The sequence below is a fragment of the Centruroides sculpturatus genome, unplaced genomic scaffold, assembly GCF_000671375.1.
Source record: "Centruroides sculpturatus isolate CEXI.00-Female unplaced genomic scaffold, Cexi_2.0 scaffold1972, whole genome shotgun sequence".
NCBI lineage: Eukaryota > Metazoa > Arthropoda > Arachnida > Scorpiones > Buthidae > Centruroides > Centruroides sculpturatus.
Genome location: NW_019386193.1, coordinates 52,642 through 74,716, shown reverse-complemented (window position 1 = coordinate 74,716; position 22,075 = coordinate 52,642). Strand labels below are relative to the sequence as shown.

Here is a 22,075-nt window from a genome sequence, read left to right as displayed (position 1 = left end):
GGAAGAAATAAAAGAAGTTTTGAAATTTTTATAGTCGTTTTATTTATTCTAAAAGTAAGATAATTATTAAATTTAATAAATAATTCAGAAGTTTTTTTATTTTTATTTTTTTATGATTCACATTTTTTTAACGGTGATAAACACGAAAGAAAATGTCGAATCCTTGGTAAACATAGAAGAAAATTGAAGCCTGGGGTGATTAAAATCCTATGTTGTTTTGATCCAATATTTTAAAACAAGGTTTCCTTTAGAAAAAATGAGTTTAAGATGAGGATGGAATCTGGTTAAAACGCCAAAATGCGCTTACAATTTACTCGAAGTCGTCGTAGATGCCCCAAGGATCAATGTCCTAAAGTTACCCTCTGACGATGAAGTCGTTATACTGGGTGTCTTTACGACTCAGTAGAGAAACTCGAGACACGACTCCTTTCCGCCGTAACTCATTAAGAAATTAAAGCACGTAAATATATTTGCATACGTGTTCGAAAATGAACTATCGACAATTCTAGTTGTAAAGTCTTTTTCGCCTCCAGATATGTTGTAACATTACAGGAAAGGTAGAAAAAAAAATGGAGGGGGGAATTAAACGAAAGATTAAAAAATATTGTTTTTATTCGCTTGGATAATCGATCAAAATAATAATAAAAAAGAAACACTTGGGTATTTTCTCAGTTTTAAATTATAGAGTGATAAGTTATATAACTCTAACACACGACCCCCCTCTTTCTATAATTGTGATTTTTACTATAGAGAAGCGATGTATCATTTGCATTTTATAAGCTATCGATTAACTTTTAAAACATAAACTTTTTTTTAAAAAAATATAATGTTTTTAAGGTATTTTCCTGAAGCAAAACTTACGATCTTCTACGGACAATGACCTTAAGACAATCAAAACATACCACCTGCTCTGTACATGAAAGATTTTCATAATCTGTTTAGCCGCTTGCTTGACCTTCAACATGATGAATTAATGACGTCACGAAAAATGACGTCCAGATATTCCAATTCGTGCCATGTCGCACTTGCCACAAAGATAAAAATGCGAAGAACCCATAGATCATAGAGAAATTCAAATTTGTCTCTTTTCTCCCATTCTTTGAAATTCTCGAGACAATGTATTTTAAATACAATTGATAAAGGGGTGACCTTTAGTGTGTGTGTTTGTGTTAAGGGTTTAGAAAACTGAAAGGTCGTTTCGTGAATGTGACTTTAAAAATTATAATTTTTTTCTCCTTTAACTCTATGTTTCTTTTTATGAATTATTTAAGTGTTATCTGTATCATCTTATACAATGCGTAAGTGCTGAATGTACAGTACAGTACAGTACTATAGCTTACATTACAAGATAATACAGATACATATGTATGAAGGGTTATATGAAGGATTTGTTTTATATGTTTATATCTCTAGATATAATTAAAGAGGGTGAAAAGGGGGGAAAAATAATAAAATGTAACAGGGATACATGTTTATAATAGAATTTATATTTTTCTATTAGTTAAAATTCGTAAAAAAAATAATTAATTTTAAATTACGAATATAATATTTTGCATGCAATTTTATTAAAATAACCCAATTTAATATATTTAAAGTATACAACTCTACACAATAATTTACCAGTATCATACATCCTCAATACTATCATTTTTAAAAAAATAATAACGGAGGTAATTTAAAGTATAGTTTGATTCTAAAGCTATTCTTCTATAAATATTGGTATTCACACCATTTCACTCAATCCATTCTTTCATAGAATATAATAAAGAAAAAAAATATTTAAGAATGTTTTAACAATATCCCAATGCTTATTTTAGATCTGACTAAAGATCTAGAAGTTTTACCTATATGTAGAATAGAAATTAGCTACGCCGTCTAACCTGACAAAGAACAGTACAAACAGGAAATTGAATACTTAATGGATATACTTACTTCCTGTTGCTGACATCTTTCTCTTTGCTGCCCGTCTTTCTTCATCTCGGGTTTTCCTTTCAGCTCCCTACAAACATACAGGACAATGCTGTCAATCATACGGTACGTGATTCTATAGTTAATTGCTAGCTAGTGTCATCTTTCCTGTCTTTACAAAAAGATATATGCCTACATAAAAGAGTGATGTGCACTGTAATTTAACGGATGAATAAAGGATACGCGGGTCGTTTTAACAATAAAATATGGCATTTTGATAAGAAATTGCTTTTACCAAACAGGAAACGTCCCACATCTATTACGATAAGGGGATTTAATTTAACAGGTAATTTCGCTAACGGCTAATGACACGACCGAAAAAGGGGCATTGACAAGAGATATTGCTAGAAGGCTTTTCGAGTAGCACGAGATACCAAGAAAAATATCATTCTGATAATGATTTACTATCGTTAAAATATACGATTTTTACAAGTTTTAAAACTAACATACGTTAAATTTTCGGCTTAATATTCTATAAAAATCACGTCCTTATAGATAATGTTAATGCCTCTTAATTAAAATATGTTAACTTATGTAAATTATATATAAAAAACGAAGATAGAAAACTAAATAAATATTTTATAAATAAATACAGTTCGATTTACCCTCCATTACTGTCTTCTGTTACAGGAGTGTGATTTCCATAAAAACCTAAATCCATGTTTGTTACCTGAAAATGTCAAGTGATTTCAAATTTATAATTCTGTTAAAAGTTTAAAGGAAAAAAGAAAGAAAAAAAAAATGGTGAATAATTTCTTATTAAACAGGTTGTCTTACTTTATCAAGATCTTCTGTTGGAGTAAATAAAACAGGAGGTTTTAATAAATCACTCATAGAATAAAACTCTGATCTATCACAGGGTGGATGATACATTTCTTCGATTTTCTTTCTCCCGCCTGATGATGATAATAGTAAAAAAATAATTTGTATTTTGTATAAAATATGTATAAATTATTTAAATATAATATTCTATCTATAAATTCCATTAACACATAGTCTCTGATATCATCGAATTATTGAGTAAGTCAAAGTGTTGTTATGGTAAGTATGCCATGAATCTATCCTGTTTCATCCCTTTCAGAGACAACTTAATGTTCCGTTCATGCAAATGTACAGTTCTTATCTACTGAGTAGTCAAATAGTCGGGTCCGGATAGGTTGCTTTAGGCTTCTTAANTTACAGGAAAGGTAAAAAAAAAAATGGAGGGGGGAATTAAACGAAAGATTAAAAAATATTGTTTTTATTCGCTTGGATAATCGATCAAAATAATAATAAAAAAGAAACACTTGGGTATTTTCTCAGTTTTAAATTATAGAGTGATAAGTTATATAACTCTAACACACGACCCCCCTCTTTCTATAATTGTGATTTTTACTATAGAGAAGCGATGTATCATTTGCATTTTATAAGCTATCGATTAACTTTTAAAACATAAACTTTTTTTTAAAAAAATATAATGTTTTTAAGGTATTTTCCTGAAGCAAAACTTACGATCTTCTACGGACAATGACCTTAAGACAATCAAAACATACCACCTGCTCTGTACATGAAAGATTTTCATAATCTGTTTAGCCGCTTGCTTGACCTTCAACATGATGAATTAATGACGTCACGAAAAATGACGTCCAGATATTCCAATTCGTGCCATGTCGCACTTGCCACAAAGATAAAAATGCGAAGAACCCATAGATCATAGAGAAATTCAAATTTGTCTCTTTTCTCCCATTCTTTGAAATTCTCGAGACAATGTATTTTAAATACAATTGATAAAGGGGTGACCTTTAGTGTGTGTGTTTGTGTTAAGGGTTTAGAAAACTGAAAGGTCGTTTCGTGAATGTGACTTTAAAAATTATAATTTTATAATGTTTTATCTCTATTAATTATAGCATTAAATATATAATTTTTTGGATAATTATTATGTGTAAAAAAATAAAATGTTAATTTACTAACTTAAATGCTGTTTAAAATGATAATATCATTAAATTTATAACACGCATCTTTATAGTAATTAAGAGAGTTAATGTGTAATTTTCTTAAAGATGTTAACCGGTTTATTAACAAGAAATCAGTTGAGAAAACTTAGAATTTTTATTAATAAAAATTAACTTTTTGGGTAGATTTTTCTATTTTTTTCTAACGTTAAGACTTAAAACTCTTTTTATCATGACTTAAACTTTAAAAAATTTAGTTCTATATCAATAAATTAACATTATTATTTATATAAATTGCCTATATAAGCATTAGAATGTAAGAAAATTAAAGATTTATCTTGATTTAGCATCAATAGAACACGTAGTTCCGGAGCAATTTAGCACTAAAAATTCTTTGAAATTAGTTTAGAATGATATAAAAATTTATTCTATAGTAAAGTATATAAACTAAATTATTTAATGGCGTATTTAAATATACAGAGAAGAGTAAAAAAGATTCAAAAATATGATAAAAAGTCGACGTCCGTGAAGTAAAGAATAACTAGAAAATTGGTGCATATAAGCTTGCAACATCATAACTCTTTACTCAAATTATCCAATTCAAGCAAATTTCTTTGCATAATATAAATCATACCGGTCTGTTTAGATGAAATACAAGTTACACGCTTGAAGTAACCGGAAATATTATTTTTAACAATAAAAAATTGGGGGGGGGGAAATTTTTTTTAGCGTTGTTACTAGATCGAAACATTACACAGATACGTAGAAATGTGTGTTATAAACACGTTTATTACCTTTATAAACTCGTTATCAAAGTAAAAAATTTATAAAATTAGTTTGTTACAAGAAAATATTTTGCCAATGGGTCCTTACCTTATCACAGAAGACTTTAATTTGGCAATATCCTCGATGGGTTGGCGTGCTGTTTTCTCGATACTCATCAAAAGTATCGATTTGTAAATGAAGCGGAAGACCCTAAAAATAATTAAAAATAAATAAATTTATTTAATGTTAAAATTTTCATACGATTTACGAAAATTTCGTTTAATCTAATTGATCAATATTCAAGTGAGTTTTGAGCAAATTTGGCAAAGTGAAACTGGTCTTTGCAGGTGTTATAAAGTTCAGAATTATAACTTGAATGATGATTTCCTGTGTTTGTTATCTCTACAGCCTAATTTGCTACCTACACATGATAACTTTTGCTGGCTCCATTCCAAATAAATCAGTCAATTAAACCCTATCTTACTTATAAGTATACATCTAATTGTACTGTATGTTTTCAATGGATTTCAAATGGGAATTTCACTATGTTCTGCTTCAAATATTAAATCAATATATGTAGTACTTGTATAACTTTCAACTTTAATAACTTTGAATGTATACATGATAGAAACATACAGTAAAAGGAATATAAAAGCTTTATTCCTGAAGTATTTAATTATTATTATTGTTAATTTTAGATCCTTTAACTGTGAAAAGGTTTAACTGTGCTCCAAAATTGAAATTCATAACACCTATGAGATACAATTAGACTAAGAATTAAGCTTTTATATGCTCTTTACATTATATTTCTATCAGGTGTAAATCAAATTTATTAAAGTTTAAAGGACCTATATCATATATTTTGTATATAGTCGCATAGAAGCATTATATAAGTGTGAGTGATTGTGTGCATTTATACGGCTCTATAGCTTACAGAAAATGAATTATAAGAGCTATACATATTGCCTTGGAATCATCTTTTATCCCACATAAATTCAAACCATATAACTAATGTAAATATACTTGATCACTTATGTAATACTCCATGTAACTCATATATTCTAAATAATTACTTCTCTCATAATTCTTGCCTCTAAACTACTCATTAAACTCACGCAATTGATAATATGGATCTTCGAAAGCCATATAACTCACGATTTAAGCAGTAAATTTAAAGGATTAGTACCATAATTTAATACATTTAAACTGACTCTAGGCACTTAAAATAATACACAAAGATAAAATTACTATATAAACTAACACAGTAACTTTAAATTTCAACGTTTTTGAACTTTGCCATCCTCCATATATATATAGCCTATATATAGGACTATATAAAGATAGGTTTCTACATTTTTAAAGATACATTTCTATACATTTATATCAAATAAATGATTGTAAAGCACGAGAAGAGTATGAGTTGCAAACAATATATCTTTTGACAATATGCAAAACGAGTTAAAATATTTATTCAGGCCAACTTAAGTGGCAATATAAGAAACACACACCCTATAATTGTATAAGATATTACGAAGTGTACAATGAGTAAATCTAACTTTGCCACTTACAAGAGAGTCGTACAAATTACACGTTATGTTATTCCTAACAACAAAATGTCGCAGAAGAACTTTAAAGCACGAAAACCCTTGACAGAAAGTAATAATTATGAATAGTTTACACCCTTCAGCAAACGTGTTTCCTTTTAACAAGATCTAATTATAGTGAATTAAAAATGTAAAAAAAAATAAATAAACCTTAAAATATTTAAAAACTTAAATATTTAAATAATAATAATAATTTAATCTTTTACGACTAAAAATAATTAAGATTTAACGCCCGTATGCCAACAAAATTAGTAAATTAAAAGACTTTAACGATGTTTTTACGTTAAATATTTATCGATTTTTTTTTAGGGGATGAAAAATTGCATTTTGAAGCTTTTTTATAACGTGTATAAAACAATTATGTACACTATAAATCAATAAATATACTGATAAATTAAACATTTTACGGGTTAACTGATAAGTCGACGTTTAAAATTCGCTTTTAGTAGGGTAGAATTAAATTTTAAACAGGTGAGAGGGAGCGTGTAATTTACCTTAACGCCCTTTTGATTGCTGAAATCTGTACTTAGGCACTGAACTGCTATATTCACCTGAAAGAAATTAGAAAAAAAAAAACATTTTTTTTTAAATATGTAGGATGTTTTTAATGATTTTTATGAGATATTATATAAATTTATTAAATATTATGTTTAAAATTAATTTTTTTATGTAGTAAACAGTGTAAATAACTTCAATCTATAATAAACAATTCATCAAAAATTCGTGTAAAAATTAGAAAATAAATCACTCTGACAGAAATTAATGTTGATTAAAACATAAATTTATATAAATTATTAAACAAATGAATTATTTTTAAATAGATAATTCATTTAATAAGGTAAAAATTTAATTGTAAATCTAATTAATTGAGTCAATTAAAGTTTAATGTTAATTTACCTACGAATAAGCTTATAAATTTGTATATAAGAAAGGCATTTTTATCACGTATTGGCACAAATCTTAAAGAAATTATATTGAATAACACGTTTCTTAAGATGATTGAAAGGAAAATATAAAGATAACCTTTTCAAAAAGTGGGATAGTTAAATTAAAAATGCAGATGAAGGACTACACGTAAAATAGGACCTTACCTTAGCTGGGCTTTCCATTGGATTCCAGTAGAAAGCTATGGCATTATGAGTAATTTCTTCAATTTGTCCAATTATTCCCGAACTATTCTTCGTATCTATAAAGTAAAATAGAAAAATTACAAAATTTAAATTCATAAAAAGTCATTAAAAAATTTTTTTAAAAGATATAAAAGAGGGATAATTTTCTATATTCAAAACACGTTTGTGTACTACTCATTGTTTCTCAGCAGGACCTGGTAATTTTTGTTGGTTTGGAGATCTAATCGGAGCATAAAATGAGGGAGTGAAGTGATGGGACAGACAAGGCCACCCTTGTGAGCTTAACAAAGGTTAGACTTTAAAAAAAAAATCCCTATTGTTGTTTCCATTAGTTAACAACTAGTACAGTCGCTTATTTGTTGATGAGATAATAAGAGGAACCAATGCTAAAGTTTTATTCTTAAGTTATTATCTATAAGAGAAAATTGGTTTAAGTATATCTATTGCCTGATAAGGGTTGTTTGTATGCTTGCCTTTCTTTCTATACGTATTTTTTTTTTATACTAAACTCAGTTAAATCAATGATAGATAAGAAGAAGTTTAGCTGAATCGAGCTGTTGTAGCTTAGTTTCTTCAACACTTATCGTAACAGTATACTTAAATTATGATTATTTCCTGTTTAAATTTATTAATTTAGTATATAATTTAGCCATATATTCAATTTCTGATAAGTAAACTTACTGGTATAAGCCGTTCTGAATGTATCCCAGATTAATTATTTTAAAAAAAAAAACAAACTATAAATCATAATAAGATCCGGAAGAGACTTATGATCTACACAAAGAAATGTTCACGAATTCAAACTAAAAATATATGTAATTGTTACCTTGAACTAGATTCGACTGCGTGACAAACTAAACATTAAAATTCAGTTGAAAATTCTAGAGAGCAAGTGTCAAGTTGATGAAGATAAGTAGCATAAGAACCATTAAGGCTATATCCACACCTATATATGTGTGTAAGTGCATCAAATATATTGTATAGGTGTTCTTTTTTTTTTTTTTTTTGTTTCTTTATTTCTATCGTGTTTAGTTTTATCGACACGGAATGTAATTATGTAGACTCTAGTTAAGATCTACTTTTTATGAATGTTAAATACCGCGTGACATACGAACGTGCTAATTAAATCAACCTTTCTGAGTGGTTTTCTTTTAAAATTAACGTTTTATCTGTCAGAAAATAAGATATTTAAAGTTCTTATTATCATAAAATATTAAAAATATTTGACTTAAAACAACATACTTATCTATAAATTCCATTTCGTTTTTGCAGCATTAAAAATCAAATTTTATTTTTTAAAATCTAAGTTTTTCTTATAGTTTAATTTATTAAATATTTATTTTAATTTAAAATTTAATAGTAAATTTATTTGAAAATAAACTTACCCGCGTCTAATATTCGTTGTTTAACACTATGTTGTCTACTGTGCCAAAATTGCCAAGCCTTGTTTTCGTCTTCGTGTGATTTTTCTTCTCTAAAAACTAACATCACCACCGACTAAATTAAATAAATTAAATATTTAACATCAAAATAAACGAAAATACAGTTTAATTTATTAAAAAAAGCGTGTATTTTTACTGTAAATTGTATCTTAAATTCTAAGTATTCTTATCATAAATTCATAGTATATTCTAAAAATAGAACATGGCTGTGATTATAAACTTTAATTAATTTCAATTCTTAAATTCAAAACAACCACATCTTGCAAATTTATTTAGTTCTAGTTAAAAAAATACCTTACTTTACATTCAGATATATTATACAACACTTCAGGTACAGGTACAGTACTGTATGTACTTCAAGAACACCTTAAATTTGTGGTTACTCTTACCTCGAATTAAAGTTCTATATATAAAATCTTTATANTTAAAGTGTTAAATTATTCATATTTTTTTTTTATTTTTTAAATTTTCTAACAAAGATTTATTAATGTAACCAGGCAAACACGCGAATATTATTGCTGTGAATACATCTCTTAACGTTATCTTCTTACTGCAGGTGTCAAAAATTTGTATAGCTGATAGGCATCATTAAAATCGTGCGATCTTCATGAAGGTGACTTTATCATCTAGGAACCCCCTCTGGTGACAAGGTACCTGTAGGAACCAGTCGACTTAAGAGAAAGAAAATAAAAAAAAGAGAGAGAGAGAGAACTTTTGAAGGTGAAACAGTGTTTAATTATAATAGTGCGTGAATGGACTAATAAACGAACGTAGCAACCATCACAGGAAGAAATAAAAGAAGTTTTGAAATTTTTATAGTCGTTTTATTTATTCTAAAAGTAAGATAATTATTAAATTTACTGCTAGACGAGAAAATCTTTAGCTTCGTTTCTAACAATTACAATTAATATATTATCTATTCTTATGAAAAATATTCAAGGAAATTAATAAAATTTAAGTACATTTAATTAATAATCACCATTTACAATTACTAATTGCTCCAATTGATATATAACCGAGAGATTTAACAGTGATTATTAGACGTCAGAAGAAAGAAAGTAAACCAGTTGCTAGCTAAGTCGATTGTCTGCAAAATCGGTAGGTGGTCTATAGTAGAATCGAACTAGTGGTTGGTCCTAGGATTAATCTACAGGACATACTCTCTTTCTCATTAATCATCTTTCCAAAAGACCTACCCATACAGCCAAGCCCTATATAAACCCGTGACTGACCTATTAATCAGGCGAGATCACACGGCAATAACTGATTATTCTTCTCAACAAAAATAGTTAGAAATCTTTACTTGAATACTAATTCTAATACTAAAAATGATGAAGATATATATACACGTAAGAATTTATCTCATTACTTAAATTTGGACAAATCCCGGATGTGTGTGTGTGTCTGTCCTTCACGAAAACACCCTCCCAGAAAAAAAATAAAAATGAGTTTCGAACTTCTAAACACATTTGTCACTTAGCCAACGCCTTTAACTGATACTATTTTAAAATTCCGACGAAGTATGGGGACTACATAAATATAATTTTGACCCAAATGACCCATAAAAGCAGATACTCCTCGACTCTATTCAATATTGGTTCTTGATATCACGATTCGCGACTATTGCCAAGATCGTGGACGGAGAAACCTTGACTTCTTTCGAGATGCTATTGTCGCAAGGGTTCACTTGATTTGACCTCATGGAGTGAAACACCCTCTCTGTCCGGCTATTATAATTGGTAGGTCAGTAAGCATTGACTTCTGTCATAATGGTGATTGAGTAAATAAGCTTCTATCTTCTAACAAGACAATATGTAACTTTGTTCCAATGGTAATTTGTTTACGACGAATTTTCATCTCTCAGAAACCTCATTGAATTTCTTAAAAACTTAGTCGAATCTCTCAAGAACTACTCTTATCTCAGAAACCTCCTTGGAACTTCTTTGAAACTTCTTCGGATCTTATCAGAAACCACCTTGAATCTCCCAAAAACCCCTCTTTATCTCTCGGAAACTTCCTTGGATCTTCTCAGAGTCTCCTTGAATCTTTTCAGAACCTCCTTGAATCTTCTCAGAGCCTCCTTGAATCTTTTCAGAACCTCCTTGAGAATCTTCTCAGAACCTCCTTGAATCTTCTCAGAACCTCCTTGAATCTTCTCAGAACCTCCTTGGATCTCTCAGAAACCGCTCTGAATTTCTTGAATCTCTCAAAAACCTACTTGAATCTCTCAAAAACTCTCTCTTATCTCTCAGAAACCTCCTCGGATCTCTTAGAAACCACCTTGGATCTCTTAAAATTTATTAAGTGGCATATTTTAGATGAAAAATTGTAACGTAAAATAAGAGAAAAAAATAATTTAATTTTCTATTTTTTAAATCAGTTCGTTGAAAAATTTAAATTATGACAGGCAAAATTGCATCCTTACAAGATTACACGAAATGCTTCAATTTATAAAATAATATGAAGAAAATTACAGAACTGGATTTGCTAGAATTGCTCAATCTTTGAATTTGTTAGACTTACAAATAGAAGATAGCGAAAGGAAGTAAAATTCGTTATGCAATGTTGAGGCTATTAGGGTGAAAGATGCGAATTTTATAATTAATCATACTGACAGTAAATATTCTAAGATAATGTATAACATTAAAAAATTGCAGTAAACAACACCAGAATGAATTTTAATGAAGATTTTTCTATTTAAAAGTATTAATTTTGATTGTTCTAGAATATTTTTATCCCATTTTCCCACAATTTAAAGACTTATTGTATAAAGATTTGAAGTTACTTGAGGCTTTTAAGGTTTTAAATAGAGCTACAATTTACTTGAAAATGCAGCTTACAAGCTATCTTTTTGACATTAGTCAAAAGAAATTAATTATTTTAACTTAAAATAGGCCATCCTACGTAGTTTTAAAAGGGAAACGACAAGAATACGAAATAGTTTTGTAGAAATTAATACCTTGAAATCAATGTTTTAATAGATGTAAAATCTAAATATTTGGATCTATTAATTAGATTTTTATGCATATTATACAAGAAAAAAATTGTTAATAAATTATTTAATAAACCATTAAGGTCAGAAGAATGTCTAGAAGTATTTTCTAATGAAAAAAATAATAATTTTCTCTGGAAATTTAGAATGTTTCAGTAAAGTTTTCTGTATTTGAAAGCGGATCGAGCCGTTTAAACTATAGAAATTTGGCAAAAAATAAGATAAAATTATTTAATTTTTAAATATTTATACATTTTAAAATATTTTTCTCATTAATAAATGAAAGAAATGTTTTTTTTTCCTTACATAACTGTACAATGAATTAGGGTGTTAGGCTTTATTCTCTTCCTATTGAGTTAGATTTAGGCTATGTCTAGACAGGGTCGTGTATGATTGATTAAATTGCATTCATTACATCTATGTGACGATAGGACAAGTGGACAGCGTCCAAGACCTTTCACCTATAAACTTGGTCGCTAAATAAACAGAATTATAGCCATGGCCTCATTTACATACCGTACCCAATCTAGCCATGACCCTTTGTTACTAGCACGCGCCAAAATTGACGCCCACCTTTGCAATTTCCTAGTGGTTAGAAACTATTCTGGCTCTTTTCTAGCCAGAGTTGTGATAAGTGTAATCTAGACCTTTTTTTTCCCCAAAGGTTAAGCGACCTTTGTACCAGGTACGAAGTCTGTATAAAGGGAACGTATGCTATATACATCTCTCCTTGATTTATAATTAATTACTTCCATTTAAATAGATATTAAATCCATTAAAAAAACAAATTATCGACAATTTTTCACGCCTTATTTCTTAATTCTTTCCTGGTTCATTAGTATAAAAACTTTTATGAATCGTGTAAGGGAGGGAGGAAGAAAGATTTTAGAGGATGGGAGTGTAATTCTAAGTGCTTAAACTGTGAAAAATAATAAATTTTTTGACGAGGAAGCATGAGAATAAACAAATAAAGTTCTCGTAATATCAGTTTAATCTGAAACAAAGAGTTTTAGGATCAAAGGTGAAGGTAAGGAAGGTGTTGATGTGTCATGTTAAGAGGACTACAAGTTGAACCTTTTGCCATTTTCTTGTCATCGAGTCAGTTATCTTCACACTCATACGATTCACGAAGCACTTTATCTGTGCAATAAACGTCTTTTCATATATAAAAATAGTTTTTTAATACATTATTTTATGATTCATTTCACTTTACTTTCCATTAGATAAGTAAAACATTGCCTGAATTAATAATTATTATAAGTTAGAGGTATCAGAAACAAGTATTTATGGCGTAGTATATGTTTAAAAAAAAACGAAAGAATGAAACCAATCAGAATGTTCAGTAGACAATTTTTAAAAGGTTTTATTATTAAACGTGACTAATATTTAAGTTGTTTTGATAAATATTCCTTAGGTACAAGCCATAAATCTGCTGTCTCCTTTCATTAAGTGTGATTATAAAGTCGTAAAATAAAAAGTTTGAGCATGTTGTATCTCGAAATTACAAATATTTATAGCGAAATTCTTGCAAGACGGTTGCAGAGTTGTCGTTTATTATAGAGAAAAGAACTACAACAATCCCCCCTCCCCCGAATCACCCTCTTATTTCTTTTTTTCTTTCGTAAAGAATTTAATTTTATCTCTACCAAAATAATTCATAAATATTTATTATTATTTATGGATTTTTTTTCGGTTATTAAGAGTTGTATTTTGTCCTGAAACCTATATGAAGCTCTCATCTAAAATGACTTTGCATTAAAGTCAAGCTACTTTATTAAGATATAAGCTCTAATTAATTTCTTAAGATGTTCGAGACGATTATCTTTAGCATCTTTAGATGATGAAATATTAAATTTAATCTTATTAATTATTAGATTCTAATGACTATAGAAGGAAATTATACATAAATTAGTAAAATATTAAATTTATTTATAAGTTACATAAAGGCTTGTGAATTCTATGATGATGATCATTTTAACATTTTAAATAAATTAACTTAATTTACCTTCAAAATAAAAACACTTTTTTTCACTTTCTGAAGCATTCTAAAGGCTCTAAATCATTTAAAATCAATAGAATACTTGTTATAACAACACAAGAATAATTAAAATTTTAAAAAGAAACAGATTTACTTTCATTTATCAGCAAGATTTTATATAATTATATCATTATGTCTACGTAATTAACTATATTTACTGCTTTTTATACATAAATTAACCAGTAAACAACTTTAAAATTTACTTAAAATCTATAAATGTAGGTTGAAGTATAGTAAAGCAGCCACCCAATATATGGTTTAAGTACTTTTAAATTCAATTATTTTAGTAATTTTATGAACTAATTTTTATCCTTATTTTATTTTTTGGCTTTAAACTCTATCAAAATTTTAAATCTCTATAGTTTTATATCAAGAAGAATCAATCAATCAACAACGATAAATAATACTAACAACTCCCTCCTCTATCAAGAAGAAACTTAAAAATAGATAATTAATATAATTTAAAATAAATTAAGATACTTTATACGATTCTTTTCTTATCTGTATCAAAGGATTTTTATCAAAGAATGCTAAATTTTCAAAGAATAATGACTATAATTAACGAGTGACATACGTGATGGTCTTTGTAAAATTACAACGATAAATGGAGTTTTTATATGCTTTTTAGATACTATAACAGGGTGTGGTGTAGAAAATAAATAAATTCCTATTAAATACTATCAAATATTACGATAATTATTTATTTTCAAACTATATTTTTGCATATTATCTATACTTAAAAAGAATGGTTTATAGTATACCATGTCTTATCTTTAAATCAGTTGTTATATAATATTAAATATATTTTATTAAGCATATAAGGAAAAGTAAAGGAAAAAAAAAAATAGAATGTAAAATAAATTTAGATATCAATAAAACTTTTGACGTTATCAACTAAAATTAGACACTTTGTTGAAGCTGAGGGGAGAAAAAATTATGTAGAAGTAACAGCTACTAACTGGCATAGACTCGAAAATAATTTTATAAATCAAGTTTTTTTTTTTTTTTCTGGTAACACTTTCGCATTTCCTTTATCTACTGACGAAGATTTATTTAGAAAATCGAATCTTATTTATTACATTAATACATTTAAGATAAGCCAACTTCTTATCAACGCTAAGGGCCATTCACACTAACTGTCTCGACCAGTTCTTTGCATGCTGCGGGGGTGTTTATTCCCCTTAAATACGCCCCTAACTCTGCCCTTTCTAAGCTCCTGGGCGTTCTCAGTGGTCGATCTGATGATGATTAAACTGATGTACAAAGGCCATAATCACTTGATGAATTTACAACAGTTTTATATCCCTTTGAGCACTTGACACGAAATCATACCAGGATATTTTTCACGTGAACTTGGAAAAAATCGTGTATTACTTATTTCCAATTCTTAAAAAAATATGTTTATTATATCAAGAAACTACTTCTTAATTCAGGTTTTATGTAAATTATATTTAAATTTAATATCTTGCGGTTACTTAAATAATTAAAAGAATTGAACTTTTGTGTTATAGTTTTAAGCAAAGTACTGTACAACAATATTTGTATAATACGAGTTTTTATAAAATTATATAAACGTTAAATACTTAAGCTATATATTTTAAAGCATTTTAAACGTTTAAAATGCGCGTTAACACGTCGACAGGAATAAACAGCTGTTGAATTTAAGGCCAATTATATAGACCTTTAAACGTTTATAGACATTAAAATTACTTTAAAAAAACATATAAAAAGGTTTATAAAACGTTAAATATCGAAAAAATGTAGTCATATATATGAAATAAACTTATAATTTAAGTCTATGAAAACCGAAATTTGCTAGAAAATTAAAGAATTTTAACCATAAAAGCTAATTTTAATTCACGAAACCGATTATAAACATTCAAAGCTCGTATATTTTTTAATCAGTTTACCCATTTTTCATAAGATTTTATCATAAATCGCATTAAAAAAAATCGCCTTCGAATAAGGAAAAATGGACTATCGGAGGTTAAATTTTAAATTTGGATTATATCATTAATTTTCGAGATCCGGTTACAGAGTATTATAAGCACAAAAGAGAAAAAAAGATCACAACCAAATGGAACCATTACCTTCACAGTTGGAGATCGCAGCGGTTTGTCGGGATCTGGTATGTATTCGACTGTGATGCCATAGAATTGACCTGAGTATGCAAAGAATAAACATCAGTTATAATGTTTATTGGATAAGCATAAAGAATTCTTAATAAACAAAGCTCTGTACCTTTGTTGATGTAGCTTATTCTATCATCTTCTCTCCTTTGGCTCGTTGAAATTGGAGACTCCAAGTAATATCGAAAACCGGTATCCGAATGGCTACAAGAAGAATTGAGATGATTATAAGAGGAAACAATAGAGAATTCTGAGATATAACTATAAAAATTTCCATAAAATTCTGTAAAATAACGCTGTAATTGCTCAGTGATGAATTGCAAAGAATTTCATCTAATGATGTCTCGTGTGTATTTATGTATATGGGAAAAAATACATTAATAAAAATTATTTATAATAGTTTTAAAATTAATTTTTCTAAGAAAATGTTCTGTAAAATGTCTACTTTCGTATGCAATAATAATTTCTTAACGTTATCAAATATTTATTTTGCTTAAACTCAATTCTTAATTGTCTTTCGTTAATGAATTGTCCTTTGAAATTACAATAAATTAATCTTTTATAATAAAAAAAATTACATTTTATTGTGTACATTTAATTTTAAAACTTAAAACCCTTTAATAAATACAATTTTCAAAGAAACACGCAAAAAAATCGACTTAAATTAAGAATTTTACACAATAAATTAGCCTGTTAGTTGAGGATTTTTCTCCATTACCTTAACCAAAAATTGCTAAAATTAACAATATAATTAACTTTTTTACGCTTCTTTTATATAAAATTCATTTATATATAAATAAATTTATATATAAAATCCGGAAATATTCATATTAATCGACATTTATAACTATAAACGAACTAGATTCCCTCTGTCTTTTTTCTCCCCCCTCTAAGCTCGCACAGAGTATAGGTTACACCAAGTGAAACCTGACTAAATCTTTTAAAAATTTTTCTATTGATTTAAAAACCAGTTAGTAGATTCAATCATCAAAAATCACGAGTAAGATAAGACGTAACTAGTTATAGCATCATTTATCCACCGTTGGAGCGCTATATAGTTAAAAGACTATTGGTGATTTCACAGCTGGTTGCACTGCGGGGTATAACAGGAATCACGCTGATATCAACTCGTTTACTCACACCCTGTCGATTAAACAATCTTAAAAGAAAAATAAATAAATAAGAATTACTATAGACTACTCTCTCTCTCTCTAGTTTATAACTAAAGATTTCATCAGAAAGACATTGAGAAAAGAAGGTTTTGAAAGTCACGTCTATAAAACAAAAATGGGCCGATGTAACCTTGGCCTCACAAAATGTAGAAGATACAAAGTGTAATTTAGATTGTTGTACGTTTCTCTAAACATCATGTTTAATTCCTAGCTCTTACGCTGCATCGGTTTATCTGATTCACGATAGGCAATGATACCAAAACATATTCAAGGTTTGTATGAAGCGATATGATTGTATATCGCATATTCGTGTTGTGTTCACCAGCACGTTTCGTTTACTCTCCTAGAAAAACAATTTTTTTTATAAAGTAAATAAACATTTATAATGTTTAAATAATAATCTAAACATTAATATATGTATATCGGTTTGTAATCTTATATCTTCGATGGGAATTCCTAAAATTATCATGATTAAAGAGAGTAAGAAATGATTAATTTCTATTAAAAATACCGAAAGATTTTTTTGTAGATTTCTTAAGAGATTTATAGTACTTACAGTTTAGGAATTTGTATTTTGTCAGTTTCGGAATTTCTTCCATAATCGTGCCAAGATTTTCTATTCGATTGAGTTTGTCCAGTTCTTATTGTTGGAGTCGTTTGTGGATCGTTGGGATGAAGTAAGGTTTGCGTTTGTGGTAATTCGTTATATTCAAAAATCTAGAAATTAAAATTGATATTAATTATTAAACATATTAAATAATCAATTTCGAATTAATTTAACATATAAATTAATTTATTTTTCCAGATATTTGAGTCATTTCGCCTTATTAAACAACGCTTCACTTCTTTGAATTATATCATCACTACGCGAATTATATACGTCTTTACTAAATTTAAATTACGTCACACGGCAATAAAACACGCGAATGAAGTCTTTTTTAAGATAAAGACTATAAATTTTAGAATTAAAACGCTTAATTTCAAAAGAAATAAATACATTTTAAAGTACGGTTGGCATCTAAACAGCACTTTTACATACAAAATATATTTTTTTTTAATTTTAAAAAAATTTATCATTAAATTTTTATTAGAATATTCATCAAAAAATCTTGGTAGTATTTATCAAAAGATTTTAGGGTTCAACGAATCTTTGTGTCAACAGGACCAGTCTTAGTGATGAGGTTCCGCCAATGTCAAGGACAGGGTGATGGCCATCTGTCTCCAAGGGGCAGACATTAAAAAAATTTGAAGGAAAAAAAAACTTTTTTTAACTACTCGAAAATGCTATTTACCTTTAGCAACAGGCCAGTGGCCGTAGGTACAAGCCCTAAAGGTTTAAATATTCTATGGACGTTGTACTACCTCATTTCCTTGGCTGATAACCTTTACACGTTTACTGATGATTTGCTGATTGAATGTTAAAATTTTTTCCTTTTTTTTAATATTTATCGATTTAAATTTTTTAAGATTTTTTTAAAGGAAAATAGGTTTAAAAGCACGTAGGATTTTTATATAAAAACTTTATAAAATTAATTTTATATTTTATCAAATGTTTATGCTTCGAAGAGTTTTCTTTCGTGTTGTGCAAAAATTTTAATTAAATTTTTTTAACATTTAATTTAAATAAAACTATACTACGTGAATTTATTTTTAATTACATTTCTAATTTTTTTTCTTTTTTAAATTTTAAATTTAAAATATTTAGTTTTAATTCGAATTTAAGTATAAAAATTTAATTCATAATTTCCATTTTTAATTAATTTTTAACAAAAATTTATAGGATAAAGATTAAAGTTTTAATAAGCTTTTCATATCTGGTATCGACTTTCGTCTGTCTAACATCGTTTTCGAGATTAAGGAAGGACAAACAGACATACGAATGGGTGACAATGGGAATTTATAGATCTAAAATTTTTTTTTTCAAATTTCAGCCCAAAAAGACAAATTTTATACGAAAATATTAAAATTTTATTTTAAAAAATTCTATTAGTTATAAAAATTAATATTTTTAAACTTATTCAAAAGTGAAAATTTAAATTAGAATCATAAAACATTTTCTAATTACAACCTTTTAAAAATGAACAAATTTTTGCTATTTTCGCAGGAATTTTTGTTAACTTTTATTTATTTTTCACGAAGTAATTAATTTTTAAAGCACATTATTTATTATTCAATGTTTGTTCTACAACAATCTGTAAATAATGAGCTTAGTAATGGAAAACGCATGAGAGAGAGAGAGAGAGTTACTTAAACTTTCAAGAAAAACTTGCGCCAAGAATAATAATAATAATTCATGAGATTTTACCAATTAAAATGTTAAAAAATACTCTAAAGGAGCTTATTATTTTGTTTATTTATTTATTTTTCAATTAATATTTTGTCATTTATCAAATTTCGATGCTATTTGTAACACGATACACTTTATGAAATATTAAGAATTGTAATTGGAAAAATGCCTTTTTAACTGATATATTTAACGAATGATTACTTGTTCTAATCAAAAATTAAATAGAAATGTTAAATCAAGTCCCGTGATGGGTGTACAAAATGAATTTAGTCAATGGGTGGAACGTAAAACCCTCATCTAACGTTATTAATCATTATTTGTTACTCTATTTCTTGTATACTTCTTCAAACTATACGGAGGAATTTAGCGCTTTAAAGTGCTTAAAATAAACCAAATTTTAGTTTTTAATGTTAANGATTATTAGCCATTTAACAGGTTAAAATTAAAAATGGAACAGGATAAAGGTAACAAAATCAGATAAATAATTCTTGTATTATTAGATGACTAATTTAAAATACTTTTTAAACATAAAAACGCTCATAAAATCAACTTAAGTGATATGTTACTTTACAAAAAAAAATAATAATAATAATGTAATTAATAAAAGATTAATATACGTAATAGAATAAACTATGTATAAAGTTAACAATATAAATAAATTTATATATAAATAAATTTATATATAAAATCCGGAAATATTCATATTAATCGACATTTATAACTATAAACGAACTAGATTCCCTCTGTCTTTTTTCTCCCCCCTCTAAGCTCGCACAGAGTATAGGTTACACCAAGTGAAACCTGACTAAATCTTTTAAAAATTTTTCTATTGATTTAAAAACCAGTTAGTAGATTCAATCATCAAAAATCACGAGTAAGATAAGACGTAACTAGTTATAGCATCATTTATCCACCGTTGGAGCGCTATATAGTTAAAAGACTATTGGTGATTTCACAGCTGGTTGCACTGCGGGGTATAACAGGAATCACGCTGATATCAACTCGTTTACTCACACCCTGTCGATTAAACAATCTTAAAAGAAAAATAAATAAATAAGAATTACTATAGACTACTCTCTCTCTCTCTAGTTTATAACTAAAGATTTCATCAGAAAGACATTGAGAAAAGAAGGTTTTGAAAGTCACGTCTATAAAACAAAAATGGGCCGATGTAACCTTGGCCTCACAAAATGTAGAAGATACAAAGTGTAATTTAGATTGTTGTACGTTTCTCTAAACATCATGTTTAATTCCTAGCTCTTACGCTGCATCGGTTTATCTGATTCACGATAGGCAATGATACCAAAACATATTCAAGGTTTGTATGAAGCGATATGATTGTATATCGCATATTCGTGTTGTGTTCACCAGCACGTTTCGTTTACTCTCCTAGAAAAACAATTTTTTTTATAAAGTAAATAAACATTTATAATGTTTAAATAATAATCTAAACATTAATATATGTATATCGGTTTGTAATCTTATATCTTCGATGGGAATTCCTAAAATTATCATGATTAAAGAGAGTAAGAAATGATTAATTTCTATTAAAAATACCGAAAGATTTTTTTGTAGATTTCTTAAGAGATTTATAGTACTTACAGTTTAGGAATTTGTATTTTGTCAGTTTCGGAATTTCTTCCATAATCGTGCCAAGATTTTCTATTCGATTGAGTTTGTCCAGTTCTTATTGTTGGAGTCGTTTGTGGATCGTTGGGATGAAGTAAGGTTTGCGTTTGTGGTAATTCGTTATATTCAAAAATCTAGAAATTAAAATTGATATTAATTATTAAACATATTAAATAATCAATTTCGAATTAATTTAACATATAAATTAATTTATTTTTCCAGATATTTGAGTCATTTCGCCTTATTAAACAACGCTTCACTTCTTTGAATTATATCATCACTACGCGAATTATATACGTCTTTACTAAATTTAAATTACGTCACACGGCAATAAAACACGCGAATGAAGTCTTTTTTAAGATAAAGACTATAAATTTTAGAATTAAAACGCTTAATTTCAAAAGAAATAAATACATTTTAAAGTACGGTTGGCATCTAAACAGCACTTTTACATACAAAATATATATTTTTTTAATTTTAAAAAAATTTATCATTAAATTTTTATTAGAATATTCATCAAAAAATCTTGGTAGTATTTATCAAAAGATTTTAGAGTTCAACGAATCTTTGTGTCAACAGGACCAGTCTTAGTGATGAGGTTCCGCCAATGTCAAGGACAGGGTGATGGCCATCTGTCTCCAAGGGGCAGACATTAAAAAAATTTGAAGAAAAAAAAACTTTTTTTAACTACTCGAAAATGCTATTTACCTTTAGCAACAGGCCAGTGGCCGTAGGTACAAGCCCTAAAGGTTTAAATATTCTATGGACGTTGTACTACCTCATTTCCTTGGCTGATAACCTTTACACGTTTACTGATGATTTGCTGATTGAATGTTAAAATTTTTTCCTTTTTTTTAATATTTATCGATTTAAATTTTTTAAGATTTTTTTAAAGGAAAATAGGTTTAAAAGCACGTAGGATTTTTATATAAAAACTTAATAAAATTAATTTTATATTTTATGTAATATTTATGCTTCGAAGATTTTT

The 22,075-nt window shown here is 27.7% G+C and overlaps 1 protein-coding gene across 1 annotated transcript in view; it reads right to left on the bottom strand.

The window, feature by feature from the left end:
* LOC111614020 overlaps positions 1 to 22,075 on the bottom strand; it is a gene marked incomplete at its 3' end in the record, with an annotated part of 37,744 nt that overhangs the window by 5,564 nt on the left and 10,105 nt on the right. The window contains exons 5-12 of the mRNA XM_023355398.1: positions 21,061 to 21,221; positions 16,112 to 16,203; positions 15,961 to 16,031; positions 8,784 to 8,895; positions 7,360 to 7,454; positions 6,763 to 6,819; positions 4,773 to 4,874; positions 1,933 to 1,999 (exon numbers count right to left, since the gene is read on the bottom strand). Coding sequence (XP_023211166.1) covers positions 1,933 to 1,999; positions 4,773 to 4,874; positions 6,763 to 6,819; positions 7,360 to 7,454; positions 8,784 to 8,895; positions 15,961 to 16,031; positions 16,112 to 16,203; positions 21,061 to 21,221 — 757 coding nt within the window. The remainder of the gene's footprint in view (positions 1 to 1,932; positions 2,000 to 4,772; positions 4,875 to 6,762; positions 6,820 to 7,359; positions 7,455 to 8,783; positions 8,896 to 15,960; positions 16,032 to 16,111; positions 16,204 to 21,060; positions 21,222 to 22,075) is intronic.